The sequence below is a fragment of the Leuciscus leuciscus genome (genome assembly GCF_965113295.1).
Source record: "Leuciscus leuciscus genome assembly, chromosome: 25".
Taxonomy (NCBI): Eukaryota; Metazoa; Chordata; class Actinopteri; order Cypriniformes; family Leuciscidae; genus Leuciscus; species Leuciscus leuciscus.
Genome location: NC_138724.1, coordinates 11,742,266 through 11,766,384, shown reverse-complemented (window position 1 = coordinate 11,766,384; position 24,119 = coordinate 11,742,266). Strand labels below are relative to the sequence as shown.

At 35.6% G+C, this 24,119-nt stretch overlaps 2 protein-coding genes across 2 annotated transcripts in view; both read right to left on the bottom strand.

Moving 5' to 3' along the window:
• LOC309491120 (dynein light chain roadblock-type 2-like) overlaps positions 1-24,119 on the bottom strand; it is a 196,084-nt gene that overhangs the window by 89,847 nt on the left and 82,118 nt on the right. The window lies entirely within an intron of this gene.
• On the bottom strand, positions 8,848-10,127 carry phlda2 (pleckstrin homology-like domain, family A, member 2). The gene is made up of 2 exons (XM_082160125.1): positions 9,534-10,127; positions 8,848-9,161 (listed from the first exon to the last, which is right to left on the bottom strand). Exon 1 carries the CDS (start codon positions 10,082-10,084, stop codon positions 9,560-9,562), a length of 525 nt encoding a protein of 174 aa, XP_082016251.1. The 5' UTR covers positions 10,085-10,127; the 3' UTR covers positions 8,848-9,161; positions 9,534-9,559.

Here is a 24,119-nt window from a genome sequence, read left to right as displayed (position 1 = left end):
TTAAAATCAAGCAACAATACTGTAGTATTAAACATGAAAAACAGTGTCAGTGTCTCTTTCATGTAGAAATACAACTTCATTTTCTACTATAAAGCAGCTATCCAGTGTTAATTTTTTAACTCGCAGATGTCTGACCTCGATGGAAAAGAAGAACTGATACGGAGAAGATTCCACGTCAAAGAAGGCGGAGCCTCAGAGCCACACCTACCTATTACATCATCACCACAGACCAATGGTAGTTCGGATATGTTTACCAGCCGGAGCGAACTTTAGATCGCTTCGGCAAGCTATTTCGAACTCATGAAACGAACACCACTTTTTTTTTTTAAAGCAGTAACATCAGTTTAGTAGAGAAAAAAGTCAGGAAATCAAGTGAATAAGACCTGGGAATCAAATATCTCTCTCTAACAACCAGCTCTGTGGTCTAGTAACTTTGGGTATAAAAATAGCTAATCCTAATGTTAACCTAATGTTAATATTAATCATTTCTGGAAATGGTCAATACATCTCTGCTGTATATAATGTTAATTGTTCCATTTAAGACAACATTATACCCTCCTAAAATTAATCCACTGGGTTTCTCTGGGTTACTCTGGCCTTGTCCACACTAATACGTTTTTGTTTGAAAATGTTTTGTTGTAGATGTAGCCTCTCTGACCCTCGAAGTCCACAATCCCGCAAAGTTTATCTCCAACACTAATCAAACACAGCTGAACAAGCTAATCAAGGGCTGAATCCGAAATCACCCCCTAAACTCTCATTCACTATTCGAGTCGTCACCTTTATTTATATAGCGCTTTTTACAATACAGATTGTTTCAAAGCAGCTTTACAGAGATAACAGGAAAATTTTGAAAATAGGCTACATAGTCAGAGGCTACATAGTCCAGCTTAAGTAAGTTATAACTAACTCCCTACATTAGTCCACTAATACTGTTCACTTGAAGGAGTGAATGAAAAGGAGTGAATGAATTTGGACAGCCGTTGAGCGAACATCGGTTGTACACTCGTTATGGCAGTGCAATGTGGGATTGAATAAGTGCACTCAGTAACGTCCACTATGGTTTCGGACACCACTCCAAATGTCTGGCCACTAAAATAACGCCCTATTTGAGGGTATAGGGTGAGATTTCGGATTCAGTCAAGGTCTTCAGGAAAGGTACAGGCATGTGAGCTTGATTAGGGTTGGAGTTAAACTCCACTGCAGGACAATGGAGCTTGAGGGCCTATGTTGCACTAGACATAGATAAGTGGAATTTGTGTAGTACATTATTTAGATTGCAAGTACTATAATTATATCCATTTCAGTTATAGCAGTAACCTACCTGTTTTGCACGCACAGACTCTTTCATCTTTGAGTTAGAGTTGTGAGAACATGTCTGTCTGAGTCTACATGGGGAGCAAATAAATGAGTGATTTTGTGTTCGACCTTAAAATTTGAGAGTATTCAAGTCAGGTCACCTTTATTTACATAGCGCTTTTTACAATACAGATTGATTCAAAGTAGCTTTACAGTGATAACAGGAAAATAATGCAGTTTTGTTTCGCCAGGTACAGCAGATCTAGAAGAAAATAGTGTCATAGTCCAGCTTAAGTAAGTTCAGTGGTTCATTTTTGTGGTAAAAAAGTTATTAAAGGGATAGTTCACCCAAAAATTTTAATTAGCCTATGATTTACTCACCCTGAAGCCATCCTAGATGTATATGACATTCTTCTTTCAGACGAATACAATCTGAGTTACTGTATATTAAAAAAAATTCCTGGCTCTTCCAAGCTTTATAATGGGAGTGAATAGGTGTATGTCTTTGGAAGTCCATCAGAGTGCATCCATCCATGATAAAAGTGCTCGACGCGGCTCTGGGGGGTTAATAAAGGTCTTCTGAAGTGAAGCGATGCGTTCTTGTCAGAAAAATATCCATTTATATCTATTTAAAACTTTATCGACTAAAATAACTTCCGGCAGACAACCGTACACATCGATTTACGGCGAATTAATCGCTTAGCCTTGATATACTATGTACTTACCTTCTTCCTCCAGTATGAGATTTGACTAGATACTTACAGATTCTCTACAATTCTCCAGTTCTGTGATACACAAATAGCATGTTAGTATAATCCACATTACCCATAAGGCTATATTTTATTCTATTAATATGAACGTACTGATATACTAATGATATGAATTTGAAAAGCTGCACACAATTTACTGTATGTTACATCACGTGGGTCAATAGTTTCCCCATATATATATTTATTTATATATATATTAATTAATTATTAATAATTAATTAATTAATATATATTTCAGACCTACTTGGTGGAGTAACACATGACCCACTTTACCACTGTGAAGTTACTGGTAGTCTTCAGTGCTTTTGTAGTTTTTCATAGCGGCACCATCTACTCCAAGGGACAGCACGAAATAATTGAATATATCCCTGTACATTATTTCTGGCCACTTTCTCATGTCATCCTCCCAGTCGCTAGTGGCGATCCTTGAAGGATGCAATGCATTTACACCATCCGACCACCGCAGCACAGAAATAGTGTGCTCCCATATGTTGGCCATGTCAGCTAATAACCGCAAACTAACGAAATAATGTATAACGAAAGTTTACTTGCCCTTTTACTGACATATTAGCTTTGTTTTGTAGCGCTGTTTACACTTCCTCTTTCTGTGGCGTTTGAGGCTACATAAGGTCTATACACCTAGGATGACTTCAGGGTGTGTAAATCATGGGCTAATTTTCTTTTTTGGGTGAACTATCCCTTTAATTTAGTTCATTTTTATATATATAGCCGCTCTGGAGAAAACAGAGACGTCTCCGTCCAGCTCAGTTCAGTTCTCATATAATGGTGTTAATGCAGGCAGATCAATAATATTATTGAATATTAAATGTCCCCAACTAAGCAAGCCAAAGGCGACAGTGGCAGGAACCAAAACTCCATCAGTGACAGAATGGAGAAAGAAACCATTGGGAGAACCCAGGCTCAGTCGGGGCCAGTTCTCCTCTGGCCAACGAGCGAACAGTGTATGATTATGATTCAGGCAGCGTTACAGGTCAGAAGTCAGATTGGATCGCAACATTCAGAATATTTGAATTATAGAGCTTTTTATTTTCTCCTCCATTCCTTTCAGTCACGTTCAGGTGCACCAAAGAAAGGCCTTTCAATTGTGTTGGTGTATGTCTTGGATTCCATTAAATCTGGGTGGAATATGAACTTTTCAATGCTTGATTTTTCCGGGTTGGATTTTAGTATTGACCATGGGAAGGATACCTTTTCTCTTTCCCATGCAGACTCTTATATCAAATAACAGTCTGGTCTTGAAAAACTCTCCCATAGGAGGAACTGCATTGTCTGCAGTGCAAACTACAGTGATTGTAGCAACCAAACTGCGCCAAAAATCCCATTATAGTCTCTTTGGGGAGTTTCACAGATAGCCATGTGGAAAAGAGACATCTAGACTCGTATAATCCTAAACGTCCGTCTATTTAATAGATTTTGAGATCATATATATTGATTTACAGATCCAGGATCACTTGACATTTCAATTTAACAACCTGCCCATATCTTCATTCATTTTCAAACCATCCTGCCAAAAGAATAGAGATAAATAGGCGGGCTATTGTATCACGGACACAATGGAGCACATCCTCTGCGGCTGGACCCCTAATGTGCAAATTCCTCCTACGCTTTCACTGTTACAGCCCGGCCGAGCCCAAGTTAAACACTGGCAACATAAATCACGGATTCAAAAGAAAAGGCACAGCTGCTCCCAGCACAGGTGCACGAAATTCCCAACCTCGGGACAGGACAAAGTGTCGGAAGAGGAAATGAGGTCGTGGCTTTCTTTCTGGTTGCGTGTGAGTGAGTCCACATGTGCATTAGAGTGCGAAATAGACAATTACTGCCCCAGGTAATAATAATACATAACCAAATCTGTGCACAACCGACTCGTTTTCTCCAAATATCATTGCATTGTTTTCTGGGAGAACAAGACTAGAGTCATCAGTCATCAAAAGTTAACCATGATTTATGTCCCAAGCAATTGATCAGGGGTTACTATAGGTTACACCTTAAGATGACTCGTTTAAGGTTTGAATTATTTAATTTAAGGAAAGCAGGACACCGAGCCGGAGGTGGAGAGATGTGAATGAGTAATGAGAGGTCAAAAAAACGCTTGTGCCAGGGACTTTCCACCCAGAGTTTGTAATGCGTTTCTCAGAAAACTTGAGCTATAGGCTGTGAAAGTGCAAATGTATTTAACTTTACCTCAGAGAGATTGTACTTTACTTTCATTCTCACTCTGTGGCTTTCTAGACAGCTGCAGAATATGATGCATTATTATGTAGTTTTCTAACAGATGTTATTAAAAATGACCACATTCTCAGACAGGATAGAGTCACCCTAAAAGATCTGGACCCTTAAGCTGTTTGAACAATTGTGGTTTACAATTCAATATAAAATCGGATTTGTGGATTTGTGTGTTTTATTTTGTCATTCAGGGTGTGACATATGTGTCATAACAATCTTTTTATAGAGATATTTCTTTAAGAGATATATTAAAGAATATATACAGTATATATATATATATTCTGTAAGATATGGCACTTTAGGAATCCCATTCTTTCATTTCAACTGATTTTACTTTGTGCTTTTTTTAAAACCTGATTTTGAAATTTGATCTCACAGGAAGGAACTTGTCAAAGTTTTAATTATCACTGAGTGTGTCTTTAAATGCTTCAAATGCCTGAAGCCAAACATTCAGGTTATATGTATGCCCACAAAGAATTGAGGCGCTGCTTAAAAAAAACGGATATGGTCCATTATAACTAAATACCTCTATACACACAAACATTTCACAGCTACAATAGATGAGTGACTCCATTTGCCAGCACATTTGAATGCCATTTTAGGAGTCTGTTCTTTCACGGGTCTATGATTGTCTCTCTTTTTTTATGTTGTGCGGTCAAAGGTAAAAAATGTGAGGTATGACTCAGGTGAGGGCTCACCTGACTGTGAGGGCACATCCAAAAAAAGATCAAATACTGTATGATATGGACACAAGCATATTAAGATGTCATACGAGAAGCGGGCTCGTCAATGGAAAAAGTACTAATTATTTTTTCTTTTTTGCCCTATTTTGTGCTCGATTTATTGATATTCTCAAAACATTCTGGGACTTTATTTTTGTTATTTTATTTTGTAATTTAATAGTGAGTATAAGTATAACTATTAAATCAAGATAATGAATAATAATGTCATAATTTTGTAAAAAAAATTTATGGAAGTTCAAATGAAATGAAAAAGTTGAAAGTGAAAAGGGTGGTATCAAAAGTAATGGTAAAGTTGTCTGTAGAATCAGTCACATGATTGAGCACTACGCAATGACTGTGGATCTTTTTGTTTATAGAGAAATGATTCATAAGGCAGTAATGATTCATAAAGGTATGGCAATTTTAAGATCAAACAAGTGACTTTGTGGGTGCAGCTTATCTTTTAGATATGGGGCGAAAGACACTTTCCGTTGTAAACCCAGCCCTAAGTATACAACACTCTCCGGTTCCTGCATGACTGGGAAGTTTGATGGGCTCTCACTACTTCTAGTGTTTGTTTGAGACACCGAAAGTAAATACTGTTGATTGCATTGTGTCTCTGTGTAAACCATTACAACCATAATGTCTTACAGGAAGGATTACACTAATATATAACTATTTAAAGGAATTGTGTCCTGTTTTTTATTTAAATAATCTTAATAAAAATATAAAATATATTAATAAATAATAAATATATAATATTAAATACATATATTTAATTGAAAATGTGTCGTAGATATGTTTGAATAAATACACATAATTAAAAACTTTATACAAAATTGTATCCTAATTTTCCTTAAATATGCTAAATGAAATGCTTAATAGAAAAATATTTAACAGAAGAAATTGTCCAATTTTGCTTTATTAAACTAAATGCTTAATAAATTAATTAAAAAAACACATATAAATGATTTATAAAAATTAAATGATTAAATTAATAATTAAAACAATCTAAATAGAATAATAAAACAATTACAAAAACATTCATTTGAAAAATTGTCCAAAAATGGGTTTTATTTATTGAATAGACAAAAATTCTTAATAAATAATAAAAAATATTGAAATGAAATTTAGTCCTAAATACGTTTCATTAAATAAACACATAATTAAATATTTCACAAAAAAAGTTTATTAAACTAAATGCTTAATAAATGAATTAAAAAAATGTAAACAAAAACAGTTGTGTACTGAATCTTTTTTAATAAAAAAAATCATAATAATATTAATGAAAACATTAATAAGAAACATTTTCCAAAAATGTTAATATATATATATATATATATATATATATATATATATATATATATATATATATATATATATATATATATATATATATATATATATATATATATATATTTAATAAATACACTAAAACGCTTGATAAATAATAAAAACTTTTAAAGGAAAATTTGTGTCCTAAATATGTTTTATTAAATACACATAATAAAATGCTTCACAAAACTCCTAATTTTACTAAAATATGCTGAATTAAATGCTTAATAAAAATGATTTAACTGAAAAAGATATATATTTTATTAAACTAAATTAATAAATCAATTATTAAATAATTAAAAATGAAAAATTGTGTCCTGTATATATATATATATATATATATATATATATTTTTTTTTTTAAATACATGCTATGCTACACATGGATCCTATGCTACATGAAATGCTTATAATAAAACAAAAATAACCCCAAAATGTATCCCGTTTTTTTTTTTATGAAATATTTACTTAATGAAATGCATTAAAAACATTGAAAGGAAAATGTGTGGCCTAAATTATAAAAGCAATAATGGACATGAGGCCAAGCCCTATTGTGAATGTAACTGTGGCTTAGTTTGCCTAGTTTATGAGTAATGTACCCTCAGTGAATTTATATTTCATAAAAAGCAGCATAAAACATTTCATAATAAAAACAAGCCCTAGTCATAGCTGAGAGTAACACAATGTATTGGCATATCAATGCCAACAATGTAAATGTTTCAAACAAAAAGAGTGAGAAAGAAATCCGAGTATAAATCTTTTGTTAATCAACACATCTCTTTCTTTTTTTCTTTTCTTTTTTTTTATGACTCATATAAAACTCAATAAGACGATAGGGAACTTTAAATAGCTATGTCATATGCTGAGTTTATGGTAGTGAGTTATAAATGTCTTCATCCAGATATCCGGACACATTCAGACCTCAGGAGAGAATACAAAGTGAAACTGAGCCTCCAGGAGCCCCTCAGGAGCCCCTCAGGAGTCCCCCAGGAGCCCGTCGCTGAGGGGCCAAATGAGCGAGACATATTTCTTGACTGGATTCTGCTCCTTAGATCAGTGTGTCCCTTTGATCCATAAACAACTTCAAAGCCCAGCGCTCAATAATCTGTAAAGCTGCGTAATACCACCGAGAACTTGGCTTCTCTCACTTACTCTATACTGACACTTCAACTTCAACAAAAGAGGAGTCTGCTTATCAAACCCATTCTGACACCTCAATGCATTATATCTAACAAAAAACTATGAAAATATAATTTTGCCCTCTTTGTAAAGGAGTGCTGACTGAAGAAATGACACACATTTACAACACGAGATGATGAGCGGTTTCCTGTCATCACATGCCTTGATAAGGCGGCAGTGTATTGTACTTTGGGTGGATCACTAGTTTTATAATCTAATCTATACGCCTACACCTGTTCAGAAGGGCAAATATGAAGGTTATAGCCTCAATAAAGCAAAATAGGGATTGGCTTTTGTCTTTTTTACACATTTTTTAAGTAAAATATTATACAAATTTCGTGTTCTCAGTGGGTGCGGCGCACAACATAAGCGTATCGCTATGCTATACAACAGGTCTATTGAGCTATTTATCTGACGCATGATCGCTGACGCCACATTTCTGAATGAACAAGTCACTTCCACTATAAGGGACTTTCCACTCCCTCAAGAAACGCCTGGTTTTCTGACAAAAGCCACAAAATAACTTCTGGAAACATGTAAACGCTGAAATGCCATGTTTTTTTTTAATTATGGTGCTGTACTACAACACTAGTGCACAACCACATTATGATATGAAAAATTATTAATGAGTTTTGATAAAAACTTTACAATAAGGTCAGTTTGTTAGTTAGTTAATAAAAATACTACTAGTTTAGGTCCATTGTATAATATTAACAGATATAAGTTTTGATTTTAGCAATGAAGCTTGAAATCGATCCTAGACAGCAACATAGTGTCGGCCCACATCTGGAACATCTGGATTCAACGCGTGCCAGATGTGGGCCGACACTATGTTGTCTGGGATATTAACTAAGATTAATAAATGCAGTCTCACTTTATATTAAGCGTCTTTAACTACAAGTATCATTAAACAAGGGTGGAATTACTAAATGTATTAAAATGTATGAAATCAACTAAATTGAATTGAGCTGAGGTAACTAAATAAAATTAAGTACATTCAACTAGATGTGTATCAAATGATTCATTTAAATGTTAGTATATAGTACATCATAGTACTAACATTTAAATGAATCATTTGATACAGTGCTTATTATATACATAAATGTGTTACATTGTACTTATTATAAAGTATAAGAAAGACACCTAATTTAAAGTGTAACCATAATTATTTTATTGCATGTTAACTAATCCCAAATAGAAACTTATTGTAAAGTGTTACCTGATTATTATTTTTAACTGAACTATTTTAATATAAATAATGAATTCATTCATTACAAATGAAGTCCAAATACAAACTCAGTTTTATGCAAATTTATTTAAATAAATACATCATGAAATAACTTAATACAACATTGGTATTCGCAGCATTCCTTTGGAAAAATAAATAAGATGCATTTACATGTACATATCCAGAGCCTTATCGAGGCGGTTAAGAAAGTCCAAGGATTCAGTCTTGAGGGTTTTTTGAGGGTTTTGCTTGTTGAAATCATTGCAGGTTTATTCTTCCGAAGACCTTCACAGACCAGCTCAACCACAGTCCTTATTCTGAGCACACGCGCTCCTTTCAGACATGCTTTGGTCCAAACTTCAAGATTCAGTTTGCTGTATCTCTAAACGAAACAAGAGGGAGAATAAGTTTTCTTAAATACTGTATATAAACCATAACATTACTGAACTATAAAGCCTCAGTTCAATTGATAGCTTGTATTCAGATCAAATAATTGTCCAACTAAACTATAGACTACTATTATGTCAAACAATTGAAAAATAAAGGTTCTTTACTGGCATTATGAAGCAACTTTAACATCCATGGAATCTTTCCATTCCACAAAAGGTTCTTTGGAATGGAATAAGGTTCTTTAGATACGGAATAAGGTTCTAAATAACCAAAAACGGTTCTTTAATGGCATTGCTGCGAAAACCCAATTTTGGAACCTTTATTTTTAAGACAAATACATAGATGAACATGATTTCTTTCTCACCATGTGTGTGTTGGATTGGCCACATCTCACGGTGCTCTAGCCTCGCATCTCTCTTGCTGTCCCAGAGAAGGGTTCTCCGATTCCTGGCGTGTTTTAAAGTCCTGAATGGCTTTTCTGTTCTGAAAGTCAATCAGAGCCATTGTGATCACGGCATTCCAGCAGTTCTCCTCGCCCGAGCACCTAAAGTCAATCTCCTTATTGTCTGTAGTCACAATCGTGAAGTAGACGAACTTCCCAGTGCGCTCCACACAGTCCACCTTCTTAATGGACTGCAGCTTGAGCTCTTTGCTCCTGTTCTTCTTCTGGTTATCGGTGTAGATGTTCAGGCTGTCCGTGGTGAGAACGCACGTCTTCCTCTTCCAGAACTGGAGGAGATTATCGCTCCTCTTTTCCAGCTCTCCTTCCTTCAGGACGTGGGAGATGTCAGAGCCCGTCATTTCGGTGGCGTTTTGAGTTATCTTTGGGTTATGGACGAAAAGACAAGAATACGAATGTCCAAGAGCTTCGTATAATCTCCGCTGAAGTCTCCGGCCGACTGTGTGCTTCTTCATGCGTGCGTAAGATCCAGACAGACTCGAGTAGGCTTGAGGAGGAGAACGGGACCTTTTTTAAGCCTCCGCAGCCCGGCCCACATGACGTCACGTCAACTGTTGCTCGAGTATCAATGGAAGCGCGTGGGCGACAGGCAACTCGACATGTCAGAACTCAACGAGACCATTAAAACCATTTCTGTAGAATCTCAGTCAATAATCAAAAACGTCCTTTTTTTTTTTTCAATATATGAATAAACAATTATATTTGAATAAATAATGAATCATGAATAATGAATGTATATGCTAATTATTTGCAATATTATAATAAATATTTTTTTAATTTTAATTTTAACTTATATATATATATATATATATATATATATATATATATATATATATATATATATATATATATATATATATATATTATTTTTTTTATTTTATTTTTTTATTAAAAGCCAAGTGCCCAGGCTACTGTATGGAACTCCTGCAGTCCTAATTACTCTAAAAAGTATCCCAGGATGCACCTCATTAAGTTGGTCCAGACTGCAGAGATAGAATTTAAACAAAGTCAAATCAAATGTAAGACGAAATTATATATATATATAATGAAATATATGTATATTCCACTATTCACTTCACTTGTGATTGGTCATAATGTTTTGGATCATACGTGTATGACTACATAATATATGCATTATAAATAAGAGAAAATTACCTCAAAAAAAAAAAAAAAAACCTTCTGGCAAATACATTTAAAATATATCATTTTACTATACATCATTTCCTTTTTTTCTCAGTTTTTTTTTTTTTTTTTTCAGTTTTCTAAAATAGTAAAGAGTCTTATAATATAATCATAACTACAGATAACTATGGATAGACAGACAGATTTTTTGCCTTAGCAGTTTATGGGTGAAGGCCTTCTGTTTATTGCATATCATGATGGTTATAAATATGGATAATATGAGCATAGTTTGTATAATAAGGGTTTTAAGGGTGTGTGTGATACATTATGACATTTTACACCTATTCCTCAAATATAACAGAGTTGAGTAACTTATTATTGAAGTAATATAAAGTGTGACTGTTCATTTTGAAGTGTGTTCATGCCATATTAAGTCATTTCCGCTACATTTCATCTTTGAAAACAGCAGTTCCAAAATCCAATCTTAATAGACTGCCAGTGCTATCAAACGTGCTTTGATGAACCATCTTTCCCTCTCCTTTCATTTCCTCCAAGTGGGTTGTTTTATGGAAACGGCCAGGGTGTGTGTCTGTGTGTGTGTGGTGTCATCAAGGAGAGCAGTAAAGAGAGCATGTCTGTCGGATGACTCACACTGATAACAGAAGGAGGAGTCTTGCCAAACAAGGAGTTCTGGGATTTTACACACCTCATTCCAGCTCTGTCCATAGGTCGCTTTCGGATCTGATCATAGCCATATATTCTAGTATGATCCATTATAACAAGATCAGAGGAAAACCTGCGGCTAGCGGCTGCATTTTTTTCTGGTTCATTGTCTAACCTCATATTCCAAGAAAGGCAACTTGTCCTCTAGATCCCAATATGGTTTCCAGTGGGTGTGTTTTGATTCCAGGCAGTGACCTCATTATCTGTGGGAAGTCATATCAAGGTTTTGGGACATAAGTGGGATGATAGTTGGGATCTGAGAAAGGAAGTTTAGACTGGTTTAGAAGAAACACATTTCACCTCGTTGATTAATTTCCAGAGAAATGAAAGAGGGGCTATGTTGTTGCCTCATAGACTGAATGATTTGTATTTTAATCTGGTTTAACCAATCAAGTCTGTTCAAGTCCACGGCTGTCCGGTTTATGAATAACCACAATGATGTGATTCATACTGTAATCAGTCTCCACCTTCACTTCACAAAAGCTTCTTAAGTTGCTCTAATTTAATAAATCAAGCCACTGTTGAATAAGTATGTCACTGTGTATATTGTGAAAAATAATCTAGTTTAACCCTAGAATGCATAAAGGGGGTCAAATTGACCCGTATTCATTTCCTGTGGAATTCTTACTCAACATATATTTTAAAAACTTCAAAGCTCTAGTGACATTTTGTTGTTGTTGCTCTGAGCCAAGAATTTGCCTCAGACACAATATGCATATGTCCATACCATAGGGGAAAAGCAGCATGTGAAATGAGTAGTAGCCTATGTCTGAATTCCCAGTATTTGTAAAACAAAAAGCAAAAAAGTACCTGGATGACCTTCTACTTCTGCCATGATCCTGAAGTTCACATTCCAATGGACCCTTTACTGGATTCATAGACCGTGGTAGAGGACGAGGAGGCTCAAACAAAGGAAGAGGTGCAAACTCTGCCCAAAAGTTATGCTTAGAAAGGTGCAAATCTGATGTGAAATGTTCTGTCTCTGTCTGAAAAGATCATATTCACATGCTCTGTGTGAGAAATGTGGGAAGTGAAGTTCAAACTTGAATAAACTCTACAGTAGATCTAAATTAGTTTAAGAGTTTAAGAAAAGAGTACAACTGCATTTTAAAAAGATTCAATTTTATATTTTATAATGCATATATATACACAGGGAAAGTGGACAAATAAACATGTTTGGCGTATCTTCAATTATTTTAATTTTCTTAATATGACACCAATTTTTTTAAGAAAACCATTCATTCCAACATGGGCCATTTTGAACCCCTTTATGAATTTGTGTAGTTTTTTTTTTAGGTTCATGCATAGGGTTAATATAAAATGTAGATTATGGGATTTTAGAAATGAATTGTTTTGAAAAGGCAAAAAAGTTTATTTTCCTTTAATCAAACTTAAATATTTTCTTAAAGAAATATACAAATATATATATATATATATATATATATATATATATATATATATATATATATATATAAATAAAGACAAAAGCACACAGCGATATTAATCTGGGGGAAAAAAACAGAATATATACAAATAAAAGCTAATTCAAAATATTAATAAATATATAAAAGTATATAAATAATACTAAAACAATACTGTTTGTTTGCCTTAGTAAAAGAAAAAAAACATAAAATGTTAGTGAAAAACAGATTTTCAAAAACCTTTTTCACATACAAGAAAAGTCCAAAGGCAAGATCCAAAATCAAGGGATACAACTATTGCAATTATTATATGAGAAAAAATACAAATTAACAATATTATTGGCGAAGGTGATATAATAACATTATATAAAATGTACACACATTTCATCAGATGTTTCCAGAATATTTGACACTTGATGTTGCAAAATCAGTTCAACACAAAAAGATGTTCTTTAAATCCCCTTCTACAACAGTTTATCAAAATATATCATTATTTTCATACATCACTGTACTGCAGTATCATTGCAGTAATTGTCCTAGGAGAACCAAAATTAGAAAATATGCCAGTGAAACCAAGCTGAATGGATTGGACACAGTTATGATATGGCCTTATTTATGATGAAACCGGTCTGAAGTGAAAGGCCAGAGCCACAAAAACACTGCAGCTGTTACCTGACGCTTCTCCAGCAGGATTCCTCGCCTGTCAAACCCCTATCTCTCTCAAGAGCTCTCCTCTACAATTGTTTGGGAGACCTATTTTTGGCAGCTTGATCTCCAAGCTTGATCTCTCAGGAAAAAAAAGCTTCACCTCTTTCCTCACACTCATAAACGTATGTAGCCCTCTTGGCCAGAACGCACAGCGATGAGTCCCAGTAGTTATTTGAAGCATTGTTCAGATAAGCCAGAGCAAGTGCTGCCATATCGTGGGAAAAAGAACAAATGGCGCAAACGTCCAAGAGAGCCATGAGAAACTATTGTGAAACAATGAACAGGGATGAGAAGTGCTGACACATGTGGGTCAGGAAGCCAAGTGCCTAAACAAAGCCTGATAGCTTTTAATATGAACCTAATTTGCCATAAACAAACCACTGACTAACAATCCAGGAAAATGCCTGAATAAATGATAATAGATTAAAAACAACATGTTAGACCCTATACTGACTAAGCTACTGAAAGGGATGCTTCAGGATATCACAGATCCTCTTCTTAATATCATTCATTCATCTTTGTCACTAGGATATTTACCAAAAACTTTTAAACTGGCTATTATTAAACCTCTTATTAAAAAAACACAACTTGATCCTAGAGAATTAGTGAATTACAGGCCGATCTCGAATCTACCTTTTCTGTCAAAATTAATAGAAAAGGCAGTATCTTCACAACTATGTCCTTTTTAGAAAGAAATGGTATCTCTGAGGATATTCAGTCAGGATTTAGACCATATCATAGTACTGAGACTGCTCTCAGAGTCACAAATGATTTGCTCTTATCATCTGATCATGGTTGTATCTCTCTATTAGTGTTACTTGATCTTAGTGCTGCATTTGATACCATCGACCACAACATTCTTTTGAATAGACTCGAAAATGATGTTGGCATGAGTGGAATTGCACTAGCACCATGCGTGGTTGCACTGCATGCTTAAATCATCTGACCGTTATCAGTTTGTAGCAGTAAATGATGTCATATCGATCAAAAGTTCAGTATGGCGTACCACAAAGCTCAGTACTAGGACTGTTGCTGTTCACTCTGTATATGCTACCCTTGGGAGATATAATTAGGAAGCATGGAATTAGTTTTCACTGTTATACTGATGATACTCAGCTCTATATTTCTTCACGCCCTGACGGTATGCACCAATTCACAAAATTAACGGAATGCATTGCTGATATAAAAAACTGGATGACTAGTAATTTCCTACTACTTAATTCTGAAAAACAGAGATTCTATTTATTGTACAAAAAACCTCTGCACGTAATAACCTAGAATACTGTCTAACACTTGATCGCTGCTCTGTCAAGTCTTCGTCGTCGGTTAGGAACCTGGGTGTGCTCTTTGATACCAATCTTTCATTTGAAAACCACATTTCTAGCATCTGTAAAACTGCATTCTTCCATCTTAAAAATATATCTAAATTCCGATGCTCTCAATGAAAAATGCGGAACAGTTAGTTCATACGTTCATGACATCAAGGTTAGATTATTGTAAAGCTATTGTGGCTGGTTGCCCTGCACGCTTAATAAACAAACTACAGCTCGTCCAAAACACAGCAGCTCGAGTTCTTACCAGAACCAGGAAGTATGACCATATTAGCCCGGTTCTGTCAACACTGCATTGGCTCCCTATTAAACATCGTATACATTTTAAAATATTGCTGATTACTTACAAAGCACTAAATGGTTTAGCACCACAGTACTTGAGCGAGCTCTTAACGCATTATAGTCCATCACGTCTATTGCGATCTCAAAATTCTGGCCAGTTGATATCAAAATCGACTGCTGGCGGTAGATCCTTTTCCTATTTAGCACCAAAACTTTGGAACAGTCTTCCTAACATTGTCTGGGAAGCAGACACACTCTGTCAGTTTAAATCTAGAATAAAAACACATCTCTTTTACCTGACATTCATATAGAACATTATACATTCACATTATTCAAATCAATTAAATGATTATTAGGCTGCATAGATTAGGTCAGCCGGAATCGGGAACACTTCCTATAACACCTGATGTACTCGTTACATCATTAGGAGAATGGCATCTATGTTAACGCTAGTCTTTCTGTTTATTCTGAGGTTTACTGAAGTCAGCCGGATCTGGGCCGTATCCAGATCAGATGGTGGACCTGCGCCTGGACCCATCCACGACGCATCCCTGAAGTGCCAGCCTCATCAGCCCTGTGAAGGCCTCATCGACACAACAGCCATCGGCACTGATCCTCAATAAACTCGTCTCCATACTGGCGTGATGACTCTGAATAAATATTCTGAATGTTCTGATCCAATCTGACTTCTGACCTGTAATGCTGCCTGAATCATAATCATACACTGTTCGCTCGTTGGCCAGAGGAGAACTGGCCCCGACTGAGCCTGGTTTCTCCAAAGGTTTTTTTCTCCATTCTGTCACTGATGGAGTTTTGGTTCCTTGCCACTGTCACCTTGGCATTTGGCTTGTTTAGTTGGGGACAATTAATATTCAACATTATTATTGATCTGCCTTACTTAAGGTGGACGATAATGCAATTTTCTTCTAGAAACAAACAACATGTATAAAACAACAGTATTATTTTCATGTTATCACTGTGAAGCTGCTTTGATACAATCTGTATTGTAAAAAGCGCTATATAAATAAAGGTGACTTGACTTGACTTGTGTCCTTCCCTAATTAGGGGCTGTTTACACAACACCGGTTTTTGAAAACGGGTTTCAAAGTTTACATTTTTGAAAACGATACCGTTTTCATCTCTGTGTAAAATACATTGATGTAAATTTGAGAAAACGGTGACGTCATGCGCGCAGTGTTTCTCTACAAAGTGACATCGCCAACTACTGGCCTGGCATGAATAATACAGCGTTTTGAAGCATTCTCGCGGATCCGTGTGACAAGGATCGTTTTGACAATGTTGTCGTTTGTACAAAGGAAAAAACATTTATGTTACCCTTATTAACCTTAAGGGTATAAGTACCCTTATTCTCCCTGTGTTTTCTGTGCTGGTTAATTGTTTTTTTTTGTGTGTGTTTGTTTTACAGTTTAGGTGTTTTCCTGTTTGGTCCTGGTCGGTCGGTTGGTCGTTTCTGCTATTATTCCCAGACCGTAATCGTAATCAGTCTTACTTTTCGGATTCAAATTACACCAATTGAACTTTTTATGTAACTGACTTACACAAAATTATGACCGGACTTAAAGTGCCCTTATTATGCTATATTAAAGTTTCCTAATGTTGTTTTGGAGTCTCCTACAACAGGTTTACATGCATCAAAGGTCAAAAAACAGTTTCATTTTCTCATAATATACATTTGCACATCACCACAAACGACTCGTCAGATGAATGAATCTCTCTTAATCCCTCCTTCCCTCTGCTCTGATTGGCCAGACAGCTCAGTCTGTTGTGATTGGTCTACTGCGTACTGTGCAAGTGTCGAAAACAAAAACGCCCATTGTTATAACAATGTCAGCTCTGCTTGTCCTGAGGCTTCCTACACCGTAAACTAAACACAGTAACGAATAATGACGTGGATTTTACCATATCAATCTGAGCACAAGTCCGATGATGAAACATTGGAAGAACTATTCATTCAGCCCGAACCTCCATTGCAAGAACAACTCGAGCAGGACGTTTCTCAGTGACACGCAACTCATTTTGAGGTACATTATGAGATGTTGCAACTGTAACTCCTCACCATCAGCATTATCAAGTGCATGTCCATCAACAAACCGATTATTTTACTTGTACTTATTTATTTACCAAGTATTTTTCTAATTTCTTGCGGTGAACATGTGGAAACTATATCAATAACAGTGCATACATTACATTTACATTTATTCATTTAGCTTACGCTTTTAATCCAAAGCGACTTACAATTGCTATACATGTCAGAGGTCGCACGCCTCTGGAGCAACTAGGGGTTAAGTGTCTTGCTCAGGGACACATTGGTGTCTCACAGTGGATTCGAACCCGGGTCTCTCACACCAAAGGCATGTGTCTTATCCATTGCGCCACCACCACATTAGCCGAGCTCTAGCGTGAATGACTGATGTTACATACACATTGGTAAAAACTAATCTTGCTCCATGCATAATCTTTCCTCAAAGTAGTGAGAACGACAGACAATCTGCATTAATAGACACAGTTATAGGTAATAGTGGCCCACAACTGATTAGCAGAAGTAGGCTATTTCAGTAAGACAGCAATAATGTTAGTTAGCCAGTTAGCAGGAAACCTACTCAATATAAAACTCGAAATTAAGTATTTTGAACACCATCTTTCAAGAGGAAGCGGTTTGCGAATCCTACACTGAACTCCGAGATTTGAGAAGAAGTCTCAGTAAAATAAAGGGAACAGCAAAAGTTTAGGATTATACTGCTGTGGTATCGTGGTAAAGATGAAGGCTTTACCTTCACATTATAGAGCACAGCGTCTTCTCGACATGATGCTATCCAGTATCCACAGGAATCAGCTGAAGTGTTTGAGGTTCAAGTTTTCCCTGGTGTCTGCGCGCAATAAGTGGGCGGGCAATATGCTAATGTTTCGTCTTGACGTCACAACGAAACGGCTTATGACTTGTTTGAAAAACTATTAATTTCATTGACTCAGAGTTGACTCTTACTTTTGAAAGAAAATTACTTTATAAACGGTGCACTTTCAGATTTAAAACTTAGCAGCAGGATGTTTTCATTCACTTAGAGCTAAGTTTTTCCTATTTTCCTACTCTATTTATCCTGCACAAAATGTTATTATAATATACCATGCATAAACGTAGGAAATGATCATTAGCATTAAAAAAGACCATTAGATTAGTTGTAAGTGGCAGTTATAATAACACAATTCACACTGACAGCATATTATGTTTATGAAGCCGCATATCTGTGCCTTTTTATCTCGATTCATCTTTCTATTTTACTTGTTTACAATCCAAACAAGCTTCGCATACTTAGCATACATAGGGAACAGCAATGACATTGCAGGATGGTTAAAGAAACATGAGTTAGTAAAAAGATCTGGGCTGATGGTGTTTTTTGTTTTGTTTTGTTTTTCCAGGTAGTGACTTGTGGACTAGTGTGGTAAAGCCTTAATTCCCAGTATAAAGCTTAGAAGGCCTGTTCCTTGAATTGTATTGTAAGCTGCTTTGTATACAGAGCATGACAAGCAAGTAATACTTAACTATTGTTTCAATATGAGCATATAATAAGCCCTGACATTTTCATGAATAAGCTAACATCACCAACTGACTCAACATTTATATCTGAGATTAGCTGTGCCGGTCTGTTTAGATATTATGTAAGTCTAATTAATGATGTCTTTCTAATCCATTTACAAGATTGATTAACTTAAGGGATGATTCACCCACAAATGAAAGTTCGGTCCTCATTTACTCAGCAGCATGTCATTCCAAACCTGTGATTTTCTTCTTCTTCTGCAGAACACAAATTAGATATTTTGAAGAATGTTTCAATTGTTTTTGCCCATACAGTTATAGCCAACTATAGCATGATATTGGATAAACATATAGCATTGAGATACTGTATTTAGCTTTTCTGCAATCTAAATTGTGATATAAAAAAATGCAGGTGTTTTCACTAGAATACTATGGAAATAATTAATCATTCTAGAATAATTGGGGTGATTTTGTTGGATCTCTATAGAACTTTTCTAAAGTCTTTTTACTCTGAAGACTTTTGAGTGTGTGTGTGTGTGTGTGTGTGTGTGTGTGTGTGTGTGTGTGTGTGGGCGGGGCCTGATAAATCCTACTTTATGGGGACAAAATGTGTTTGTGTGTGTGTCCCATACTTGTAGAACTGAACAGTTATGGAAAAACTTTTTGACTTAATCAATATAACTATAAAATATATATCTGTATTGTGTATTATTTTTTTTTAAATCGAGAATTTTTTTTTTTTTATAATACAACTATAAAATTCCAATACTATTATTTACATCTTAATTACTTAATTTTCAAACATTAAACCGATCCAGTAGGCTATTTCAACGCATCAGATCGGGTTTGTTGATTTACAGTCAGTGACCAAAGACGCTGAAACACTGTATAGTGTAGAACACAGTGGTGCACTTCACTCTGAAATCCACAGTCAATATATTTATTTAACTGAATCACACCCTTCATAATTTGATAATTGCTCTAAAAGCCACATTGCGATATTTATTTCGATATTGTGCATCCAACCCGATCTCACGGCAATTCGCAATTTGACCCAGCAGCCATATCACCCTGTAGCCCAAGACTGGTTGCCCACTGAAGCTAAGCAGGGCTGAGCCTGGTTAGTACCTGGATGGGAGACCTCCTGGGAAAACCAGGTTGCTGCTGGAAGAGGTGTTAGTGAGGCCAGTAGGGGGCGCTCACCCTGTGGTCTGTGTGGGTCCTAACGCCCCAGTATAGTGACGGGGACACTGTACTGTCAAAGAGCACCGTCCTTCGGATGAGACGTTAACCTGAGGTCCTGACTCTCTGTGGTCATTAAAAATCCCAGGATGTCCTTTGGAAAAGAGTAGGGGTGTAACCCCGGCATCCTGGCCAAATTGCCCATTGGCCCCTGTCCATCATGGCCTCCTAATCATCCCCATATACTGATTGTCTTCATCACAGTCTCCTCTCCACCAGTAAGCTGGTGTGTGGTGGGCGTTCTGGTGCAATATGGCTGCCGTCGCATCATCCAGGTGGATGCTGCACATTGGTGGGGGTTGAGGAGATTCCCACCTTCCATATGTGAAGCGCTTTGAGGACCCAGAAAAGCACTATATAAATGTAACAAATTATTATAAGTATTTTACGAGGTATAGCAAATTTGTATGATTTTTGCTCAATCTTACATATTTTACGAGTTGCCCAATTCAAATGAATTCGTCTGAATGACCTACCCCTGACCCCGCCCCTAAACCTTCCCATCACTGGGGTTTAGACAAATTGTACGAATTACCAACAAATTGGCCGAGAGATAGCGTGCATCTCTACGTTGAAATTCTCTGTACGGACAAAAAACAGCCTGAAACTGCCTCTATAGTCAAAACAATGTAAATTCTAGTAATCAATTTCAATCTGTCAAACACCGGGTCCCCTCAGCCTGGGGCTTAAACCCAGGTAAGCCTGTGCATTAATGTGGCCCTGGATGGAGACCAAAAAGCACTAATAATCAGACAGATGTTTGTTGTGTTTAGATCTGTGGGAACATACTGTACACAGTAGTAATGTATTTTTATACCCAGTGACGGCAACTGTCAGCAGAGATAAAACATCGTCATCCGCGGCAGCTGTGTGCGGTAATACTCTGGGATAAAGATTTACGTAAACTACCAGATGGAGACAAACTGAATAACTGGTATATCATTTTCCATAACAGAGATCTTAATAGCACTTCATTGTGTTTTGTATTACAGTATTGCAGTCATTTCCCATGAATTATTAGCGCAGCTTGAGTTATGGCGCCTCCTTGCATTATCAGACATCTAGATGCCACAATAAAGCACTTATTTTTGTGCCGCCCATCCGAGACAGAACACAAATCTCTCTGTTGAGCTCTTAGTGACGGTTGCTTCCGCTGTGGGACATTGCAGGACCTCACACAAGGGGTTCAGTGGTTCTTGTGGTCAAGCAAACCGGGCAGCCATAAAAGGCAAAGGCAGTCTCACTACAAAGGGCAGCTGGGGAAGAAACCTAGGGGTTCCTGTAAAGTGTGACTTGAAGGAAGGATTTAGGACTTCAGACTTGAAGCTCTTGAATGTGTGGTGTTAAGTGGTGTTAATCCACTGAGGACAAACACATAAAACTCAAAGACAAACACAAGGCATTGTGGGTCTTCTTGATAATACAAAGGGTTACTCTTTTCATGAATAAGGTACAAAATGGAGTTCCATTACATTGAAGCAATAAGAAACACAAATCAGTTTAGAGTTAAGTATTAAATGTTAGATAATTAACATAAAACTAAAATCTTTTACATAACCATGTTAAAATCAACCCTGTTACTGCATGATTCTTCCGCCCCTTAATAAATAATGGAAAATTTTGTAAAATTGTGACACCCAGGAACTTTCATAATTTGGATAAGCAATTATCTTACATAAAATTAACTGCATCTAAAAGTGTCAACAATAATATAACAATGTTAAAATCAACACTGTTACCGCATGTTTTTTTAGTTTTTTTTTAACACTAATTCTATAAAACTAAGACATCCAGAAAGTAACATAATGTACATAAACAATTATTTAACGTATAAATGAACACAGAAAAGTGGCTTTATCATATAACAGTATTTAATTCAACCCAGTTACTGTTTAATTTCCCCTTATCAAAGCCCAGGAAGTAACATAATTTAGATAAACAATAATCTAACATAAAATGTACATGGCATGTAAAGAGGCAACAGTGTGTTACAATCTGTTACCGCATTTTTTTTCCCCCCATAATTCTGTAAAACTGACACCCAGAAAGTAACATCATTTGTATAAACATTTGTATTTATGATCACAGCTTGAAACAGCATTAAATTCAACCCAGTTACTGCATAATTTTCCACCTTATTAAAAATGGATCATTCCATAAAATGTTGACACCAAGGAAGTAAAAATTTGGATAAACAATTATTACATAAAATTGACACATCATGTAAAGTGGCAGCAATAATATGTTATATTATACTATTTTATATATATACATTTATTATGTTATGTTATACTATTTTGTACCCTTTTTGTGGACAGTTCCAGTACGGTGAAAGTGACATTATAATTTGAGATAAATTGTGAGGGTGAGAAAGAAAGAGTGTTTACATGTGTGTAATGGACAATGAATGTGACATTTAAAACTATGTGGGTGTTTGAACTTTCTCCTAGTCAACAGAGCAAACTGGATAACAGATTCTTTGTTTGGACTTTAAATTAAGTTGTTCGGTCTGTTATACATTTATAGATATAAAAATTGAGAAAAAATCTATTTAGTGTAGTGCAAAGTATCACTTCCTTTAATTTAAGCCCACACAATAAGGCCATAAAATATGCTTTCGTAATTCGTATGCATCAAAAATCATAACATATTTCTCCACACCGCAATTAAATATCATTACCCCCTTAAAAGTACAGTACGTAATTTTTGTTGTTTATTTGAGTGGTATGATGTGGTCTTAGACTTTATACTGAACCTATCAAAGTTTTTTGATTTTTTTTTAAAGAGATAAAAATAAATAGTATTCAGCTGGTCATGTGATTCCAACATGGCCGCCACCATGAGGGTGGACCACCCTTACATGGAACAGCTTGTAGCCTCCTAAAAAGACTTGACTCTTCATCAAAAGTGATTTACATAATTTAATTTGTATACATTTAAGAAAGTACTATAAATTTTTTGGATTTTTTAGTGCATTTTTAATCAGAGACATGCCGATATTTGCATATCACACCGTGAGAAGTTTTTTAACTGCTTTCACGAAAAATGACAATAATGTCATTCCAACCATGCCATGATGATAAAACACAGCAGTGAACAATGGAGACAAATGCTGCTCATTCCACTCTGAAGTATAACAACGTTTTAAGATAGCCTAACTTTGAGCAACAAAAGAACTGCCAAAAGAAACCAGAGCATGAGGTGCGAAAGTGGGAATGATACCGCACAGAACCGATCCCGCTTTATGGAATCTAAACCAGTGGATTACACACTTGAGAAAGTACTAGGAGAATGCCAGGAAGTATTTGACACAAAGCCGCCTCACATTGGTGAAGTAGTTCATGAGCGCTGCTCTAGAGCTGTCAGTGTTGAGATTCCACACATAGCTGACGGTTTCTGGAATCTGGTTCGGTGGGGGATCAGCTTCCCAATCATTTCCACCTAATTGCGCTCACATTGTAATTATAGCCCTCCATGGCTATTTCAAGCATTTCATTTCTCTTAAACAGGACAACATACACTACCAGTCAAAAGTTTTGGATCGGTAAGAATTTTAATGTTTTTAAAAGAAGTCTCTTCTGCTCACCAAGGCTGCATTTATTTGATAAAAAAAAAAATATATATATATATATAGTTAAATATTATTCAAATTTAAAATAACTGTTTTCCATTTGAATATATTTTAAAATATAATTTATTCCTCAGATGAAAGCTGAATTTATAGCAGCATTACTCCAGTCTTCAGTGTCACATGATCCTTCAGAAATCATTCTAATATGCTAATTTGATGCTCAAAAAAAGTTGTGCGCATTTTTTGCGGGGTTCTTTGATGAATAGAAAGTTGAGAAGAACAGCATTTATTTTAAATGGAATCTTTTGTAACATTATAAATGTTTTTACTGCAACTTTTGATCAATTTAACTCATCCTTGATGAATAAAAGTATTTATTTATTTACCTCAAAAAATTTTATAAAAAATTATTACTGACCCCAAACTTTTGAAGGGTAGTGTTTAATGTTACAAAAGCTTTCAGATAATATATTTCAGATAAACGCTGTTCTTTTGAACTTTCTATTCATCGAAGAATCCTGAAATAAAAATGTAATT